Source organism: Oncorhynchus gorbuscha, linkage group LG13, assembly GCF_021184085.1.
Source record: "Oncorhynchus gorbuscha isolate QuinsamMale2020 ecotype Even-year linkage group LG13, OgorEven_v1.0, whole genome shotgun sequence".
NCBI lineage: Eukaryota > Metazoa > Chordata > Actinopteri > Salmoniformes > Salmonidae > Oncorhynchus > Oncorhynchus gorbuscha.
Genome location: NC_060185.1, coordinates 86,300,004 through 86,318,622, shown reverse-complemented (window position 1 = coordinate 86,318,622; position 18,619 = coordinate 86,300,004). Strand labels below are relative to the sequence as shown.

Sequence of the window (18,619 nt, the reverse complement as noted above, 5' to 3'; positions counted from 1 at the left end):
CAAGGCTGTTGATACGTTTTGGCAAAATCCATGAGGGCTGTTGTGCCTTTTACTGAGGAGTGGCTTCCGTCTGGCCACTCTACCATAAAGCCCTGATTGGTGGAGTGCTACAGAGATGGTTGTCCTTAAGGAAGGTTTTCCCATCTCTACAGAGGAGCTCTCTGTGACCATCGGGTTCTTGGTCACCTCCCTGACCAAGGCCCTTCTCCGCAGATTGCTCAGTTTGGCCGGGCGTCCAGCTCTAGGAAGAGTCTTGGTGGTTCCAAACGTCATCCATTTAAGAATGATGGAGGCCACTGTGTTCTTGGGGACCTTCAATGCTGCAGAAATGTTTTGGTACCGGTCCCCAGAAGTCACGACACAATCCTGTCTTGGAGCTCTACGGAAAAATTATTCGACCTCATGGCTTGGTTTTTGTTCTGTCACCTGTGGGACCTTATAGACAGGGGGTGTGCCTTTCCAAATAATGTCCAATCAATTGAATTTAGCACTGGTGGACTCCAAGTTGTTGAAACATCTTAACGATGATCAATGGAAACAAGATGCACCTGAGCTCAATTTCGAGTCTCAGAAATTTCTAAAAACCTGTGTTTGCTTTGTCATTATGGGGTATTGTGGTGCCATTATGTGGTATTGTGTTTTGATTGACGAAGAAAATGCTTTAATCAATTTTAGAATAAGGCTGTAAAGTAACAATGTGGAAAAGGGAAGGGGTCTGAACTTTCCAAATACACTGTATGATAAATAGAGTAGCAGCAGCCTGTGTGTGTACGTATTCAGTGCAAAAATACATTTGAAGGGTCAATGCAGATTTTAATAAACAATGGCAACACTGCCATGTTGACCTGAACCTTGTTGGAAAACCGGTGTCCCGACTTTCGCTGTTTTCGGGAAAAGTGTGTGCACATTAGTTCAATTTTGGGTAAAACTTTGTCAGGCATTGTGTCCTTGTCGGCGGGCCGTGAGTTATGATGACCAATTGGATACCACGAAATTTGGGTCAATTAAATAAATGTCATACAGTACCACACTCCCTGTTCCACTGACATGTATTATAAAACAATCAATACTGTATCAATTAAATATATTTATCTCACGCGGGTGATACGTTTATTGTGCAGCCATGAATGTATAATATATCTAGTCTGTGTACACATCACCTGTACATCACCTGTACATGGAAATACGTTGTTCAGAGTGGTATCAATACACAGACGGATCCATTTAGTGATGTCATAACTTCATTGGCTGTGTTCAGTCATAGGTTGGTACATTATCAGAATGTTGTGAATTGACGAAGATCAGTTTATTCTCTTTTTTGATGGAATTTATTGTATTTTGTGTTGTTTCTGCTGAATAATGTATTTGCTTTGCAATTGTTGTCAAGTGAAACAAATTGGGACTTGTTTCTGGTCAGTGTTGCTTTCTGTTCTACACCATCGCGTCAGATTAGATCCACTAGATTACTTCCGGATCGAAATGATCATGTCACTCCGTTTTGGACAGTTCCACCCTTCACAGGCGGAGCTAATATTTGATTGACCAACCAGTCGCCCTTCTTCGTGGAGATCAGGTTCGGCTGTAGCGATCACATCACGTCACATGACCAGAGTCTCCCTGACGTTAAATGCACGGGAATATCTTCAATAGCCAGTTCGTTGTCTCAAGCTACGGTTGTTGCTGAGCTGACAGCTATACTTATCTGGCAACGAAACCGTCCGCCCCGAACAGCTCTGCAGTCGATTCCGTCTGTTTTTATTTTGTTAGCTAAAACGAGCTACTGTGGTTAAGGTTTTTGTTGTTTATCTTGTTAGCAAATTACTTGTTTTGGGGGAAACGTTAGTAAAACAATTTGCAAGATCAACCGATCTTCACACTAAGCATCTGTCTGCGGTTGATCAGAAGAGCCCAAATAAACCCAGGATGACGACCAACGCTCAGGAGGCGAAGAGCTGCCCAATCCCTACCCGGGTGCTCACCCTGAAAGACTGGTCTCAGCTCCCCGACTGCTACAGTCAGACTCCCGGGGGTACTCTCTTCTCCACAACGCCCGGAGGTAAGAGCACCTGGCCCGGATGTTTACACACAACACGTTTTATACCAGTGGTAGTTTACCTAAGGTTAGCCAGCTACTTTTTTTTTAGATAAACTAAAGTTTATAATGTAGGAAAAGGGGAACTAAACTAGCTAGGTACTTGACGATGGTTGTCAAAGGAAATAACACGTTCGCGTTAATTATAGCTGTATTGAAACGTACATTTACTTCCCCAAATCTTGCAACCTCTCAACGTTACTTAACCCTCACGGTCTTGTGACTTCAGTTTATTTGGTCGGTTATAATACATGAGTGACACGTGCTTGTTAGCTAGCTGGCTAAAACGAGGTTAGTCATGTCTGTTTGACTTGCAGCATACTGTGTTTGTTGGAAATTGCGTATGGTATGTGATATTTTAAATGCAACTGCAACTTCATTCAATGCCTCTTTAAAAAAAAAATGTATTGTTTGTGTTCATATTATTGCGTCCAGTCATTTTAATATGGGACCTCACTCTTCCCGTAATGTTACGGCAATATTCTTATTGAAAGACGAAAATGATTTAAGTGATGTGGAAGAAAACAGGGATCACGTGTTCAACTGCATGGCTGCTGTTTACGTGCAGTCTGTGCAGAGCAGTATGAAGGTGGGATTCGGTGCTGTCTGTTTACTACACTGCTCAGACCTGTGTAAACTCGCTGAGAGAACTGGCTGCTGAAATTCACATTCAAAACCGCTCATGTAAAGTGCTATGTTGGGAACCAATTGCCAATTAACTTTGCTGGGGCAGTTGAGATCTGCTATATATAGATCTCTTAATATGGAAAACATGCCACATTATGTAAGCTAAGTAGCCATAGTGATGGGAGTTATGGTTGTCAAATTTGGCACAACATTCTTGAGTGGAAAAGCCGATTGGTGGACAACAAGCTCCTCTTAACCTATGACCTATTGGTGGGCGGGCCAGATTCATGGTGATGATTGGGGAGGAGAGAGGGAGACACCATCTGGGCGTCACCACAGCTTCTCTGGTGCATTTCAGGAATACTGTAGGAACATTCTGTTCTCACCGAGTGAGAGGGAGCGATGGAAAAATCCAGAAAAGAGCTGTTAAATTCTACAACCACCCAAAAGTAAGCTATTCCCAAACCTTCCATAACAAAGCCAACACCTACAGATGGATGAACCTTGAGAAAAGTCCCCAAAGCAAGCTGGTCCTGGGGCTCTGTTCAAACACCCCCCACAGAGCCCCAGGACAGCAACACAATTAAACCCAAACAAATCATGAGAAAACAAAAAGATAATTACTTGACCCATTGCTTCATTTTGTTTGTTTATTCTTTCCAAACGAGAATGTTCGTTGTCCCTAAAGAGTACAGCATTGCAGAATTCCTGACCACTGACTGACCCAAAATTTAAGGAGAGCTATGACTATGTACAGACTTGGTGAGCATAGCTTTGCTATTGAAAGAGGCTGCTGTAGGCAGACCTTTGGAACTTTTGTTTACTGAGTGTAGTTCACTGTACGGTTTGTTTATTGAACTTTGATCTATTTCACTTGCTTTGGCAATGTAAACATGTTTCCCATGACAATAAAGCCCTTGAATTTGAGAGAGAGTAAAGTGTGAGGGGGAGGGATTGGGAAGCATAAATGGAGTGCAACGAGAGGCCTTTCTAAGAATTGAAGTGAGGACATGTGGGAGGGAGTGGTGGAATGTGTGATTTGGCTGAGAGCAGAAAGCAGTGTGGTTTCAGGTCCTCTATGGATCCTTCATGTTACTTTTGCGTCATGGAAGGCTTGGCCAGACCAGAACAAACTAGTTAAGAGCTTTAAGGAGTAGTTATAACATGCTTATAACAGCTGTGTTACTGTCATTACACTGCTTATGGCGATTCTTCATTGATGCCTTACAACAGGTGCTCCAGAGTGTCACAGTGGTCTAAGGCACTGAATCTCAGTGCCAGAGGTGTTACTACAGACCCTAGTTTGATTCCAGGCTGTATCACAGCCGGCCAGGATTGCGAGTCCCATAGCGCGGCGCACAATTGGCTCAGCGTCGTCCGGTTTTGGCCGGGGCAGGCCGTCATTGTAAATAAGAATATGTTCTTAACTGACTTGCCTAGTTAAATAAATAAAAACATTTGGCCTAGAGCAGTTTTACATGATGCTTCTATAACCAGAAGTTAATTTTCTACAATTAACTGTTGTGAGCACAACAAGCATTACGCATGGTTTGGAGAGACTGCTCCGCTCCCCCGGCCAATCTCTCCCTGCTGTAATGTGTTGAGGGGAGGGTGGGTGGGTGTTATCCCATTGCAAATTACAGTGTAGCATTACATGGGATGGGCTAGGTTTCATGTGAACTGAGAGATTGGCCACAGAGCTGGACTTAGCTGGGCCTTTTCTGCATAACTCAGGGCCAGGGTACTATAGTTTAGCTGCTGGCCGTCCTGTTCTCTCTGCATACCTTCTGCCTAAATTCCTGTCCTAATGTTTACACACAAACACACACACACACACACACTCCCTCAGCTTTCCTTTTGTCCAGGACAGGGTGCTCAACTGACAGAGTTTGTATAGTGTGTGTGGAAATATAACTGTTCTGCACTGTATCAGTTGTAACTACAGCGTGCTGTACTAATACTCAGTGGTGGAAAAAGTACCCAATTGTCATTCTAAAGTAAAGATGCCTTAATAGAAAGTAACTTGAGACAAAGTGAAAGTCAGCCAGTAAAATACTTGAGTAGAAGTATTTGGTTTTAAATATACTTCAGTATCAAAAGTAAATGTAATTGCTCAAATGTACTTAAGTATCAAAAGCGTAAATAATTTAATGTTCCTTATATTAAGAAAACCAGACGGCACAATTTGGCCCCTGGCCATCTGAAGTCAATGTTGTCTTGCATTTTTTTTTAAACATTTGTTACCTTAAATAACCTGTTCCCTTTTTGACAACCAGTCTTTGTTCTGGCATCTCTGTTTGTTCTGGCATCTCTGTTTGTTCTGGCATCTCTGTTTGTTCTGGCATCTCTGTTTGTTCTGGCATCTGTTTGTTCTGTCTGTTTGTTCTGGCATCTCTGTTTGTTCTGGCATCTCTGTTTGTTCTGGCATCTCTGTTTGTTCTGGCATCTCTGTTTGTTCTGGGGTCGGTCGTGAAACTACTTCCCCTACTGTACCTGCCTCTAAAAAGCTGGGACTTGAATCCTAGCTCTGGTAAAGGCTGCTCCAAACTCAGATGCAACTAACCCTATTACTCTTTCCTCCTCCTTCCTCTTCCTCCCCCCACACCACCAACCCCCCCCCCCCCCCCACGCCACCCTGGCTCGGCCCTCTCCGCCTTCTCCCACATACCCTCCCTCTCTAATGGTTCCTCAAACTCCCCACACCCTCTCACACAGGTAAAGCACCCTCCGATGGCCAGGGGCAGGCACACTTCAACACTCGGCATAATTTACAAGCAAAACATTCATTTGATTTGTTGTGAGTCTGCCAGATCAGAGGCAGTAGGGATGGCCAGGGATGTTCTCTTGATAAGTGTGTGAATTTGATCATTTTTCCTGTCCTACTAAGCATTCAAAATGTAATGAGTGCTTTTGGGTGTCAGGGCAGATGTATGGAGTAAAAAGTACATTTTTAGGAATGTAGTAAAGTACAGAAGCCCCCCCAAAAAACGTTAAAGAACTAGTTGTGTACTTTCCACCACTGCTAATACTAAATACTGTACAGCAGCACTCCGTCCTCTCCATGTAACCCTGTCCAGGGCAGACTTCACTAGTAGACACCAACATTGGATGATTCATATCTAACGACTGTTTATCAAATGTTCCGTCAGTCGATAAATTGTGGTTTAGGTGAAACTTCAGTTCATCAGAATGATATTCAGTATGATATAATATCTATAATGACTGTTTATCAATGTTCTGTTGCAATTCAGGGATGACATCAGTCTGTCAGCAACCTGTCAGAGCCTAGTTGTTTACCAAACAGTCTCTACTGTAGACATGCAGACAACCTTTGTATGGAGTGGCAAGTCAAGTTTCCTTTTACAAACTGTATTCCAAATGGTCTAGGCCTGTTGTGGAAGAGATGACATAACCTCCACTCACCCCATTCATGAGGTTGCCTGGTTATCACCACAGGAGGCCTCGTCAAGCCACCTCAGCAAACATAATGTAGGGAAAACTCTGCAGGTGACTACAGTACAGCTCTGTAGCGTGTGACACGAGCGCCCGGTGCAGGCCACGCGGAGCGCCCGGTGCAGGCCACGCGGAGCGCCCGGTGCAGGCCACGCGGAGCGCCCGGTGCAGGCCACGCGGAGCGCCCGGTGCAGGCCACGCGGAGCGCCCGGTGCAGGCCACGCGGAGCGCCCGGTGCAGGCCACGCGGAGCGCCCGGTGTGTTTGGTGGTGACCACATATGTTTCTGGTCTGCCTCCTGTCACCACTTCCTGGTTCTAGGAGAACTTGTTTATGTTCTCCACTTGCCTAGAACTGGCTTACTACTGCCAACCCACAACTTCTCTCCTGTTTTCCCCTCTTCCCTTACTCACAACGGCCAGCTGACCCCTCCTCTCCCTCCTCAATCTCCTCTCCTTGGGCTGAAAACCGTGTGTGTGTGTTTGGTATGCATCCAACAGCCCTGACCCTAAGGCCAGGGAGGGCCTCAGGGTCAGGTGTGCAGTCCCAGTTACTTCCAGATATACTATTGTATTTGTGCAGCTTTGACATCAAACGATTCATGGCTGGTTTTCAAGGGGCATATTGGATAAATCAGGAACTAAATCATCCATTTTTGTACACTGAATAATGTGCTTGAGTTTATAACTAATCTCCAACAGATGTTATGGTACATGAGTCAATTTTAGAGATCCCTGACTAAAATAAAATTACTGGTCGCCGGACTGTTGTCTGTTCTTCAGACCAATTGATTGGTGAACATATATATTTACATATTGATACATCCTGTGTTTTAGTCATATCAGCTATATGCACTGAGCCTCAGACTTGCTGTGCTGTGTTAAAAAACAAATTGACAACGACTGGCAGTGACGAGCACCCGTTGTCTGTGTCTCTTACCCTGCTACAGAGACCACAACATCAACAGAACAGTGTTTATCGCGCTCTCCGTATTGCTGAAAAGTTGGCCAAAATCAGTCATTTGTTTAGGGAAACCATTACCCCAACCCGTGCTCTCTTTGACTCATTTATACATCACATGCACCTGACCAACATGGCCTGACTGGCTATAATGGCGCTGGAGGGGATGACTAACATTTTACAGACTGCTAACCAACTGTGCTATTTATTTTTTATCCCACATTGTTTTTACAGTTGAAGTCGGAAGTTTACATACACCTTAGCCAAATGCATGTAAACTCAGTTTCACATATTCCTGACATTTATTCCTAGTGAAAATTCCCTGTCTTAGGTCAGTTCGAATCAACACTTTATTTTAAGAATGTGAAATGTCAGAATAATAGTTTTTTTTTCTTTTTTTAGATTTTTTTTTTTCATCACATTCCCAGTGAGTCAGAAGTTTACATACACTCAATTAGTATTTGGTAGCATTGACTTTAAATTGTTTAACTTTGGTCAAACCTTTTGGGTAGCTTTCCACAATAAGTTGGGTGAATTTTGACCCATTCCTCCTGACAAAGCTGGTGTAACTGAGTCAGGTTTGTAGGCCTCCTTGCACGCACACGTTTTTTCAGTTCTGCCTACAAGTTTTCTATAGAATTGAGGTCAGAGCTTTGTGATGGCCACTCCAATACCTTGACTTTGTTGTCCTTACGCCATTTTTCCGCAACTTTGGAAGTATGCTTGGGGTCATTGTCCATTTGGAAGACCCATTTGCGACCAAGCTTTAACTTCCTGACTGATGTCTTAAGATGTTTCTTCAATATACCCACAATTTTCCTACCTCATGATGCCATCTATTTTGTGAAGTACACCAGTGTTGGAAAAATTACTTGTCATGCGCAAAGTAGATGTCCTAACCGACTTGCCTTAACTATAGTTTGTCAACAAGAAATTTGTGAAGTGGTTGACAAACAAGTTTTAATGACTCCAACCTAAGTGTATAAACTTCCGACTTCAACTGTTACTAATTTTGTACATAATGTTGCTGCTACAGTCTCTTATGACCGAAAAGAGCTTCTGGATATCAGAACAGCGATTACTCCCCTCAAACTGGACAAATATTTTTTTTCTTTAATATGTCTGACTCGAAGGATATATTCCTTTGTCGAGCCAAGGATCAAATCGGCATTATATGTTTGAATAAAAGGGGGAGGAGGGGCAGGTGCCTTGTAAGAATTTGTTGACGAGTAGGTATACCACCACGTTGGCCGTTGGCCAATAATACTAATAATTGGAAAACAAACTGGACGATCTACGATTAAGACTATCCTACCAACGGGACATTCAAAACTGTAACATCTTGTGTTTCACTGATACGTGGTTGAACGACGACATGGATAATATAGAGCTGGCTGGCTTCCCCGAGCATCAGCAGGACAGAGCAGCTACGTCTGGTAAGACAAGGGGCGAGGGTGTGTCAATAACTGCTGTTGTGCAATGTCTAATATTAAAGAAGTCTCAAGGTATTGCCCGCCTGAAATGGAATACCTCATGATAAGCTGTAGACCACACTATCTATATTATTCGTAGCCGTCTATTTACCACCACAAACTGATGCTGGCACTATGACCGCACTCAAGAAAATGCTCATCCAGAAGCGGCACTCCTAGTGGCCAGGGACTTTAATGCAGGCAAGCTTAAATCCGTATAACCTCATTTCTACCAGCATGTCACATGCAACCAGAGGAGAAAAAAACTATTGACCACTGTTACTCCACACACAGATGCATACAAAGCTCTCCCTCTCTCTCCATTTGGCAAATCTGACCATTATTCTATCCTTCTGATTACAAGCTAAAACTATAGCAGGAAGTACCAGTGACTTGGTCAATACGGAAGTGGTCAGGTGATGCGGCTGCTACGCTGCAGGACTGTTTTGCCAGCAAAGACTGGAATATGTTCTGGGGTTGCACTGACTGGTTGCTACGGAGGGTAGTGCATACGGCTCAGTACATCGCTGAGGCCAAGCTTCCTGACATCCAGGACCTACAGTGCTTTGCAAAAGTATTCATCCCCCTTAGTGTTTTTTTTCTTATTTTGTTTCACTACAACCTGTAATTCTTATTTGGATTTCATGTGATGGACACAAAATAGTCCAATTTAGTGAAATTAAAATAACTTGTTTAAAAAATTTCAAAAAGGAAAAGTGGTTTGTGCATATGTATTCACCCCTTTGCTATAAAGCCCCTAAATAAGATCTGGTGCAAACAATTACCTTCAGAAGTCACATAATTAGTTAGATTGCACACAGGTGGACTTCAAGTGTGTTTTGTTCTGAAAGGCCCCAGAGTCTGCACCACCAAGCTAACACCCCCCCCCCCCCCCCCTCGACAGGAACACGTATCATCTACGACAGGAAGTTCCTCCTGGACTGTCGGAACTCTCCCATTGCCCGGACTCCTCCATGCTGCCTGCCCCAGATCCCAGGGGTGACGGTGCCCGCTCTGCACCCTCTGGGCAAACTACAGGAACTTAAAGAGGAGCTGGAGGAGGAGGAGAAGGACCTGGGAGGTAGGAATATGCACACACCAAACACACTAGACATGCGTACTGTGTACACGTGCACACACATATTCTGCACAGATGTGCACACTGACATAAACGTGCATATGAACATGTACACACAGGTAGAACTCCATTCAACCACCTATATGATGTTGACATGCACCTACCCTATATGATAATGTTGACATGCACCTACCTATATGATAATGTTGACATGCGTCTACCTATATGATAATGTTGACATGCGTCTACCTATATGTCCATTCAGCCACCTATGTTATTTCCTCGTCTTCGTGGAACCTAGTGTTTTAAGAAGTGGATGAGGGGGGAGTAGAAGACCAGAGCAGCATTTTTACAGGCATTATCACCTTCTGTTATTCCTGTGTGTGTGTGTGTGAACGTCACTAGGTCTTAACCCCTTGACAGTACTGTGAAACTAGGCCACTGCAGCCTTGGACCCAAAGTGATGTAATACTTGTCAGTCAGGACCTAGCCTTCCAAGTCCTGTTCATTTACTATAGAACAAGGCTTCCTGCCTACAAGTAGCCTTTTCATACTAGGTAAAAGGAGCCACGAGCACCAACATGTGGAGTTCATAGGAGTATGTCAAATGAAAGCTGGGTCTATATTTGAGTAATTAAGGCAAATAAAATGTGTCTTAAACTGCCCATCCTAAAACAGATGGACAAGGTGTCTTCGAAACATCTACCATTAAAGTCTTAAGATATTACAAATGCCTCTAAACACAATGTTGACATAAAGACCTCTTGTCAACTAATGGCAACACTTCTATTTCGTTTTGGATCATTTTTTTCTGCCTGTTGTAAGTTTGAGACTTTGCCTTGTGCTTTGAAATTCCGTTACCAAATACCCACGTATTTTCTCTCCCTCATGAGGGCGGACAATGAAAGGTCACAGAAGTAACGCGTGAAGGTAGACTTATCAATTAGTTAGTGTTTTTACAGAGATCACATTTTGTTATTGTGTGATTAACTTGATATTCCATTACCAAATCAGTAAATGGAATTTCTGCAATTGAATTGGTTCCAATGTGGTAATTATGGTCGTCACAAAGAACAGTTGGGTTCACACAGCGGAGTAGAGTCCGGTAAAGATAAGTACTGTAGTTCAGATCTGGTCTTGTTTGGGGGCAGAGCTCATTTTAAAATGAGTCTGTGTGTAGAATAATAGTGCATATTTCTACCTTTTTAGGATGCATCACCATGAAGAGAATGCCATTCAGATCCATAATTGTGTAGTTCAGATTAGGGATCCATGATTCTGTTACCGGTTTTAAATCCATGTTCTGGTTTTGCATACATTTTAAGTGGAAAATCTGAGTCTCAGTGCAATTCCATCTCTGTGGAATTGCCCATAGAACATTGTAATGTTGCCCTACCCAAAACTCTGCAGATATCTGTTTATATCAGTGTGCATCTTATCTGGTACTTGACTGTAGATATCTATGTATCAGCTGATATCTGTTGTCCTAGGGCACGGTTTTGTTATACAGCTGACGACACACTACTATGATGTTGAGCTGTGGGCTAGTTGCAGACAGTGTCCTTAAGTATCAGGCTGGTTGTCAGAGTATATTGAGGTCAGCACATGGATACTAGATAAACAGTTAAATGGAGCGTGTTTCGACAGAGAGGGAGTGGTCTGAGGTTTGGCTGTTTCTATTGGTCATGAGATCACTGTTTTTGTGGAGAGAAGACACCATCCTCTGACCCCTCTTTCTGTCTGTCTTTCTACATCTTTCTGTGAGGCTGAAGATGATGGACATTACAGATGACCTCTTTTCTCTCCCCCAGACAGACAAATAGAAGGGTTTGGTGATTGTGTCTGCTCTGGGAGATTTGTTGTCTCGTCTGTCTGGAGTTGACAAAAACACATTTGTAAGAATGATGAACACAACACTGTCACGCCCCCCCCCCCCCCCCCCTGACTGATACAAGTAATGACTGATTTGTTCATGTCTCTCTCCTCTTCCTCACCCTCTCTCTCTCCATCTCTCTCCTCTTCCTCACCCTCTCTCTCTCCATCTCTCCTCTCTCTCCATCTCTCCTCTCTCTCCATCTCTCCTCTCTCTCCATCTCTCTCCATCTCTCCTCTCTCTCCATCTCTCTCCTCTCTCTCTCTCCCTCTCTCTCTCCATCTCTCCCTCTCTCCCTCTTCCTCTCTCCCTCTCTCTCCATCTCTCTCCTCTCCCTCTCTCTCTCTCTCTCTCCCTCTCTCTCTCCATCTCTCTCCTCTCTCTCTCTCCATCTCTCTCCTCTCTCCTCTCTCTCTCCATCTCTCTCCTCTCTCCTCTCTCTCTCCATCTCTCTCCTCTCTCCCTCTCTCTCTCCATCTCTCTCCTCTTCCTCACCCTCTCTCTCTCCATCTCTCTCTCTCTCCATCTCTCTCTCCATCTCTCCATCTCTCCTCTCTCTCCATCTCTCCTCTCTCTCCATCTCTCCTCTCTCTCCATCTCTCCTCTCTCTCCATCTCTCCTCTCCTCTCCATCTCTCCTCTCTCTCCATCTCTCCTCTCTCTCCATCTCTCCTCTCTCTCCATCTCTCCTCTCTCTCCATCTCTCCTCTCTCTCCATCTCTCCTCTCTCTCCATCTCTCTCCATCTCTCCTCTCTCTCCCTCTCTCTCCATCTCTCTCCTCTCTCTCCATCTCTCTCCTCTTCCTCTCCCTCTCTCTCTCCATCTCTCTCCTCTCTCCCTCTCTCTCCATCTCTCTCCTCTTCCTCTCCCTCTCTCTCCATCTCTCCTCTTCCTCTCTCTCTTCCTCTCTCTCCTCTCTCCCTCTCTCTCTCCATCTCTCTCCTCTTCCTCACCCTCTCTCTCTCCATCTCTCCTCTCTCTCCATCTCTCCTCTCTCTCCATCTCTCCTCTCTCTCCATCTCTCCTCTCTCTCCATCTCTCTCCATCTCTCCTCTCTCTCCATCTCTCTCCTCTCTCCCTCTCTCTCTCCATCTCTCTCCTCTCTCCCTCTCTCTCTCCATCTCTTCTCTCTCTCCATCTCTCTCCTCTCTCCCTCTCTCTCCATCTCTCTCCTCTCTCCATCTCTCTCCTCTCTCCCTCTCTCTCTCCATCTCTCTCCCTCTCTCTCTCCATCTCTCTCCTCTTCCTCACCCTCTCTCTCCATCTCTCCTCTCTCTCCATCTCTCCTCTCTCTCCTCTCTCTCCATCTCTCCTCTCTCTCCATCTCTCCTCTCTCTCCTCTCTCTCCATCTCTCCTCTCTCTCCATCTCTCTCCTCTCTCCCTCTCTCTCTCCATCTCTCTTCCTCTCCCTCTCTCTCTCCATCTCTCTCCTCTTCCTCTCCCTCTCTCTCTCCATCTCTCCTCTCTCCCTCTCTCTCCATCTCTCTCCTCTTCCTCTCCCTCTCTCTCCATCTCTTCCCTCTCTCTCTCCCTCTCTCTCTCTCTCCCTCTCTCTCTCCCTCTCTCTCTCTCTCCTCTCTCTCTCTCTCTCTCTCTCCCTCTCTCTCTCTCTCTCTCTCTCTCTCTCTCCCTCTCTCTCTCCATCTCTCTCTCCATCTCTCTCCTCTCTTCCTCTCTCCCTCTCTCTCTCCTCTCTCCCTCTCTCTCTCTCCCTCTGTAGATGACAGCCAGTTTGAGATGGACATCTGAGCAGCAGCTCATTGCCTCCTGTGGAGAGAACTGTTTTATCTTCTATTCTGACGTCGGATTGGTCCTTTACAACCAGCATGCGTCACATTCACCTTCTTCAACTTCCTTTTTTAAAACCTTTTTGTTGTTGAGGAAACCCCCCAAAATAAAGAGAATGGGGACATGTCGATCCATGTGTTAGTATTATTTTTAGCACCAGTATGCGTCAATGGTTGCAGATTAGTGTCTGAGCTGCAAGGTTGGAAGAAGCAATACATTTGTGTTTGGACTGCTTTTGATTTGTACATAAGAGTACGGTACTTTTGTATTTTTTAAAAGGAGAGAAATGTACGAGATTTTACATGAAACATACAGGGATGGAGGGGTTGGTCAAGATGGCAGAGTTGCTGCTGGGCCTATGAGGGGTCACCATGTCTGACCCTGGCATAAGGTTAAAGGTCAGAGGTGGGGGGGGGGTGACTGTTGGACAGGCTCTTCCATGCATCAACCTGTGGAGGAGGAACTGAAATGTATCAAAGTTCAAAATAAAAATCGGTATAAAACCTAAACTTGAGTTCAGTAATGTTCTTGTTTCCTCATGTGGTCCCTATTTTCAAACTCTGCCAGGAAGCCATATGTCAGTACAGCAAGTTCACCATGTCATCACTTTAAATACACAACATGATCTGCCTCGCTCTCTTAAATCAAAGGATTGAATGAAATGAGGACTATACTGATGGCTGGCTTTCATTTTCAGATGTAAATAGACTCCCATGACTGTACTTATACTATGATATGCATGTTCTGATTGCTAGTCTGGTGCCTCAGCATGTTCTGACCGGGTTAATGTATGTAGCTGTGTTAGTCTGTCTCCACTATGTGCCCTCAGCATTATCCTAATCAGCATAACAATCTACAAGCATGTTTCCATCAAACATTATTTTTTTAAACACAACAGGCCTGATGGAAACGGCACATTCAGACAAAATACGGTATACAAGGTGGGATCTTTCTGTGTCTGTAAAATGAATTATGCAAGAAATGGCGGTGGAAATATTAAATCTGGATATAAATTGGAATCACTCTGTGTGGTTTAACCACTACGACATGAAACCATGCAGTCTATAGGTTACATGAAATGCGTTTTGAACTTCACAGGGAGGTGAAAGTGCACGGTGATGCTCTTGTCAATAAATATCGAGGGTCTTACTCTGGTGACATGATCATCTATGCTTGGCTGGCAGCTGTTTGACAATTAAAACAATCTTGCTCTTTTGTCCACAATAATACCTGCGCTATATTTGCAAGTGCAAGTTTGGATGGAAACTTAGCTAATACACAGTCTTCGCACAAACCAGCAGCAAAGCACCAAAAGACGGTTTGGTTGTTTTAGAAACAAAACTGAAGCGCGTAAAACTATGCTGCAAAAACGGATGAGGTTTTGGCTTAGATTGAACATAGTTTACATGTTATCATCCAATGTTTATTTAAAACATAAATTAAGTTGCACAATGAACACTTGTCTCTCAAATACATAGTTCCGGTTGTTTTATTAGCATAGACGTGACATCAGTCAAAACGACGTGGTGTCAATCAAGAACAAGCTCAAACGACCTAAACAGGCCACTTACAACGGCAGTGATTTGTTGCTATAGCTACGGTATCTGACTGTTCAGAATCACGACCTGAACAGGCCACTTACAATGGCAGTGATTTGTTGCTATAGCTACGGTATCGACTGTTCAGAATCACGACCTGAACAGGCCACTTACAATGGCAGTGATTTGTTGCTATAGCTACGGTATCGACTGTTCAGAATCACGACCTGAACAGGCCACTTACAATGGCAGTGATTTGTTGCTATAGCTACGGTATCGACTGTTCAGAATCACGACCTGAACAGGCCACTTACAATGGCAGTGATTTGTTGCTATAGCTACGGTATCGACTGTTCAGAATCACGACCTGAACAGGCCACTTACAATGGCAGTGATTTGTTGCTATAGCTACGGTATCGACTGTTCAGAATCACGACCTGAACAGGCCACTTACAATGGCAGTGATTTGTTGCTATAGCTACGGTATCGACTGTTCAGAATCACGACCTGAACAAGCCACTTACAATGGCAGTGATTTGTTGCTATAGCTACGGTATCTGACTGTTCAGAAGCACGACCTGAACAGGCCACTTACAATGGCAGTGATTTGTTGCTATAGCTACGGTATCGACTGTTCAGAATCACGACCTGAACAGGCCACTTACAATGGCAGTGATTTGTTGCTATAGCTACGGTATCTGACTGTTCAGAATCACGACCTTATGCCCCTTTGAAGCGTGAGCATCATTTTGATGACATTGTTCAGACGCTTTAGCTGCTAAGGTATTACATGATCGTAGAAAAGTAGGAAGTTAAAGCAGGTAACATGGATTTCATACATTTAGTTTTGGTACAATGTGTTAAATCATTTGAAATACTGCACGTGTAGCATACATATTTTCTTGAATGGTTTCCAAACGTCTGCCATTAAAGAAAAACTTGACTCCACAATGTTGATACAATGTACCCAGTGTATAAAATAGACCTTATTGACCTCATTACATTGCGTACACTACACAGACCAGACCATTGACATTTAGGTTTCCTTGAGTGGAAATGCATAACAGACCAATGAATGCATAGTATTTAGGAGCCCCTCTAGCTTTTGTTTGGCAGAACTTTCTCGACAATGTTGACATAATGTACCCACTGTATAATGTTAGGCTGCAGTGAGTAATCACTACAGTACAGGCTGGCTACACCTCTCTCTCTCTAGACCACACCACCTCTCTCTCTCTCTCTAGACCACACCACCACTCTCTCTCTCTCTAGACCACACCACCACTCTCTCTCTCTAGACCACACCACCACTCTCTCTCTCTAGACCACGCCACCACTCTCTCTCTCTAGACCACGCCACCTCTCTCTCTCTCTAGACCACGCCACCTCTCTCTCCACACCACCACTCTCTCTCTCTAGACCACACCACCACTCTCTCTCTAGACCACACCACCTCTCTCTCTCTCTAGACCACACCACCACTCTCTCTCTCTAGACCACACCACCACTCTCTCTCTAGACCACGCCACCTCTCTCTCTAGACCACACCACCACTCTCTCTCTAGACCACGCCACCTCTCTCTCTCCACGCCACCACTCTCTCTCTCTCTAGACCACACCACCTCTCTCTCTCTCTAGACCACGCCACCTCTCTCTCTCTAGACCACACCACCACTCTCTCTCTCTCTAGACCACACCACCACTCTCTCTCTCTCTAGACCACGCCACCTCTCTCTCTCTAGACCACGCCACCTCTCTCTCTCTAGACCACACCACCACTCTCTCTCTCTCTAGACCACACCACCACTCTCTCTAGACCACGCCACCTCTCTCTCTCTCTAGACCACGCCACCTCTCTCTCTCTCTCTCTCTCTCTAGACCACACCACCACTCTCTCTCTCTCTAGACCACACCACCACTCTCTCTCTCTAGACCACGCCACCTCTCTCTCTAGACCACACCACCTCTCTCTCTCTCTAGACCACGCCACCTCTCTCTCTCTCTAGACCACACCACCACTCTCTCTCTCTAGACCACACCACCACTCTCTCTCTCTAGACCACGCCACCTCTCTCTCTAGACCACGCCACCTCTCTCTCTCTAGACCACACCACCACTCTCTCTCTAGACCACGCCACCTCTCTCTCTCTAGACCACGCCACCTCTCTCTCTCTAGACCACACCACCTCTCTCTCTCTCTAGACCACGCCACCTCTCTCTCTCTCTCTCTCTCTAGACCACACCACCACTCTCTCTCTCTAGACCACACCACCACTCTCTCTCTCTAGACCACGCCACCACTCTCTCTCCACACCACCACTCTCTCTCTCTCTAGACCACGCCACCTCTCTCTCTCCACACCACCACTCTCTCTCTCTAGACCACGCCACCACTCTCTCTCTCTAGACCACACCACCACTCTCTCTCTCTAGACCACACCACCACTCTCTCCACACCACCACTCTCTCTCTCTAGACCACACCACCACTCTCTCTAGACCACACCACCACTCTCTCTCTCTAGACCACACCACCACTCTCTCTCTCTAGACCACGCCACCACTCTCTCTCTCTAGACCACGCCACCACTCTCTCTCTCTAGACCACGCCACCTCTCTCTCTCTCTAGACCACGCCACCTCTCTCTCTCTCTAGACCACACCACCACTCTCTCTCTCTCTAGACCACGCCACCTCTCTCTCTCTCTCTCTCTCTCTAGACCACACCAGACCACGCCACCTCCTCTCTCTCTCTAGACCACCCACCTCCTCCTCTAGACCACGCCACCTCTCTCTCTAGACCACACCACCACTCTCCACGCCACCTCTCTCTCTCTAGACCACGCCACCTCTCTCTCTCTCTAGACCAGACCACCACCACCTCTCTCTCTCTCTAGACCACCTCTCTCTCTAGACCACCACTCTCTCTCTCTAGACCACACCACCACTCTCTCTCTCTCTAGACCACACCACCACTCTCTCTCTCTCTCTCTCTCTAGACCACACCACCACTCTCTCTCTCTCTAGACCACGCCACCACTCTCTCTCTAGACCACACCACCTCTCTCTCTCTCTAGACCACACCACCACTCTCTCTCTCTAGACCACGCCACCTCTCTCTCTCTAGACCACGCCACCACTCTCTCTCTAGACCACGCCACCACTCTCTCTCTCTAGACCACACCACCACTCTCTCTCTAGACCACGCCACCTCTCTCTCTCTCTAGACCACGCCACCTCTCTCTCTCTAGACCACACCACCACTCTCTCTCTAGACCACGCCACCTCTCTCTCTCTCTAGACCACACCACCACTCTCTCTCTCTAGACCACACCACCTCTCTCTCTCTCTAGACCACACCACCACTCTCTCTCTCTAGACCACGCCACACCACCACTCTCTCTCTCTCTAGACCACGCCACCTCTCTCTCTCTCTCTAGACCACACCACCACTCTCTCTCTCTCTAGACCACGCCACCTCTCTCTCTCTCTAGACCACGCCACCTCTCTCTCTCTAGACCACACCACCTCTCTCTCTCTAGACCACGCCAGACCACACCACCACCACCACTCTCTCTCTCTCTAGACCACCTCTCTCTCTCTCTACCACCACCACTCTCTCTCTCTAGACCACACCACCACTCTCTCTCTCTAGACCACGCCACCTCTCTCTCTCTAGACCACACCTCTCTCTCTCTCTAGACCACGCCACCTCTCTCTCTCTAGACCACGCCACCTCTC

At 45.7% G+C, this 18,619-nt stretch overlaps 1 protein-coding gene across 1 annotated transcript; it reads left to right on the top strand.

The window, feature by feature from the left end:
• Window positions 1-1,587: 1,587 nt before the first annotated feature.
• On the top strand, window positions 1,588-13,852 carry LOC123993639 (eukaryotic translation initiation factor 4E-binding protein 3-like). The gene is made up of 3 exons (XM_046295998.1): window positions 1,588-2,056; window positions 9,508-9,684; window positions 13,276-13,852. Exons 1-3 carry the CDS (start codon window positions 1,924-1,926, stop codon window positions 13,302-13,304), a joined length of 339 nt encoding a protein of 112 aa, XP_046151954.1. The 5' UTR covers window positions 1,588-1,923; the 3' UTR covers window positions 13,305-13,852.
• The last annotated feature ends 4,767 nt before the right edge of the window (window positions 13,853-18,619 follow it).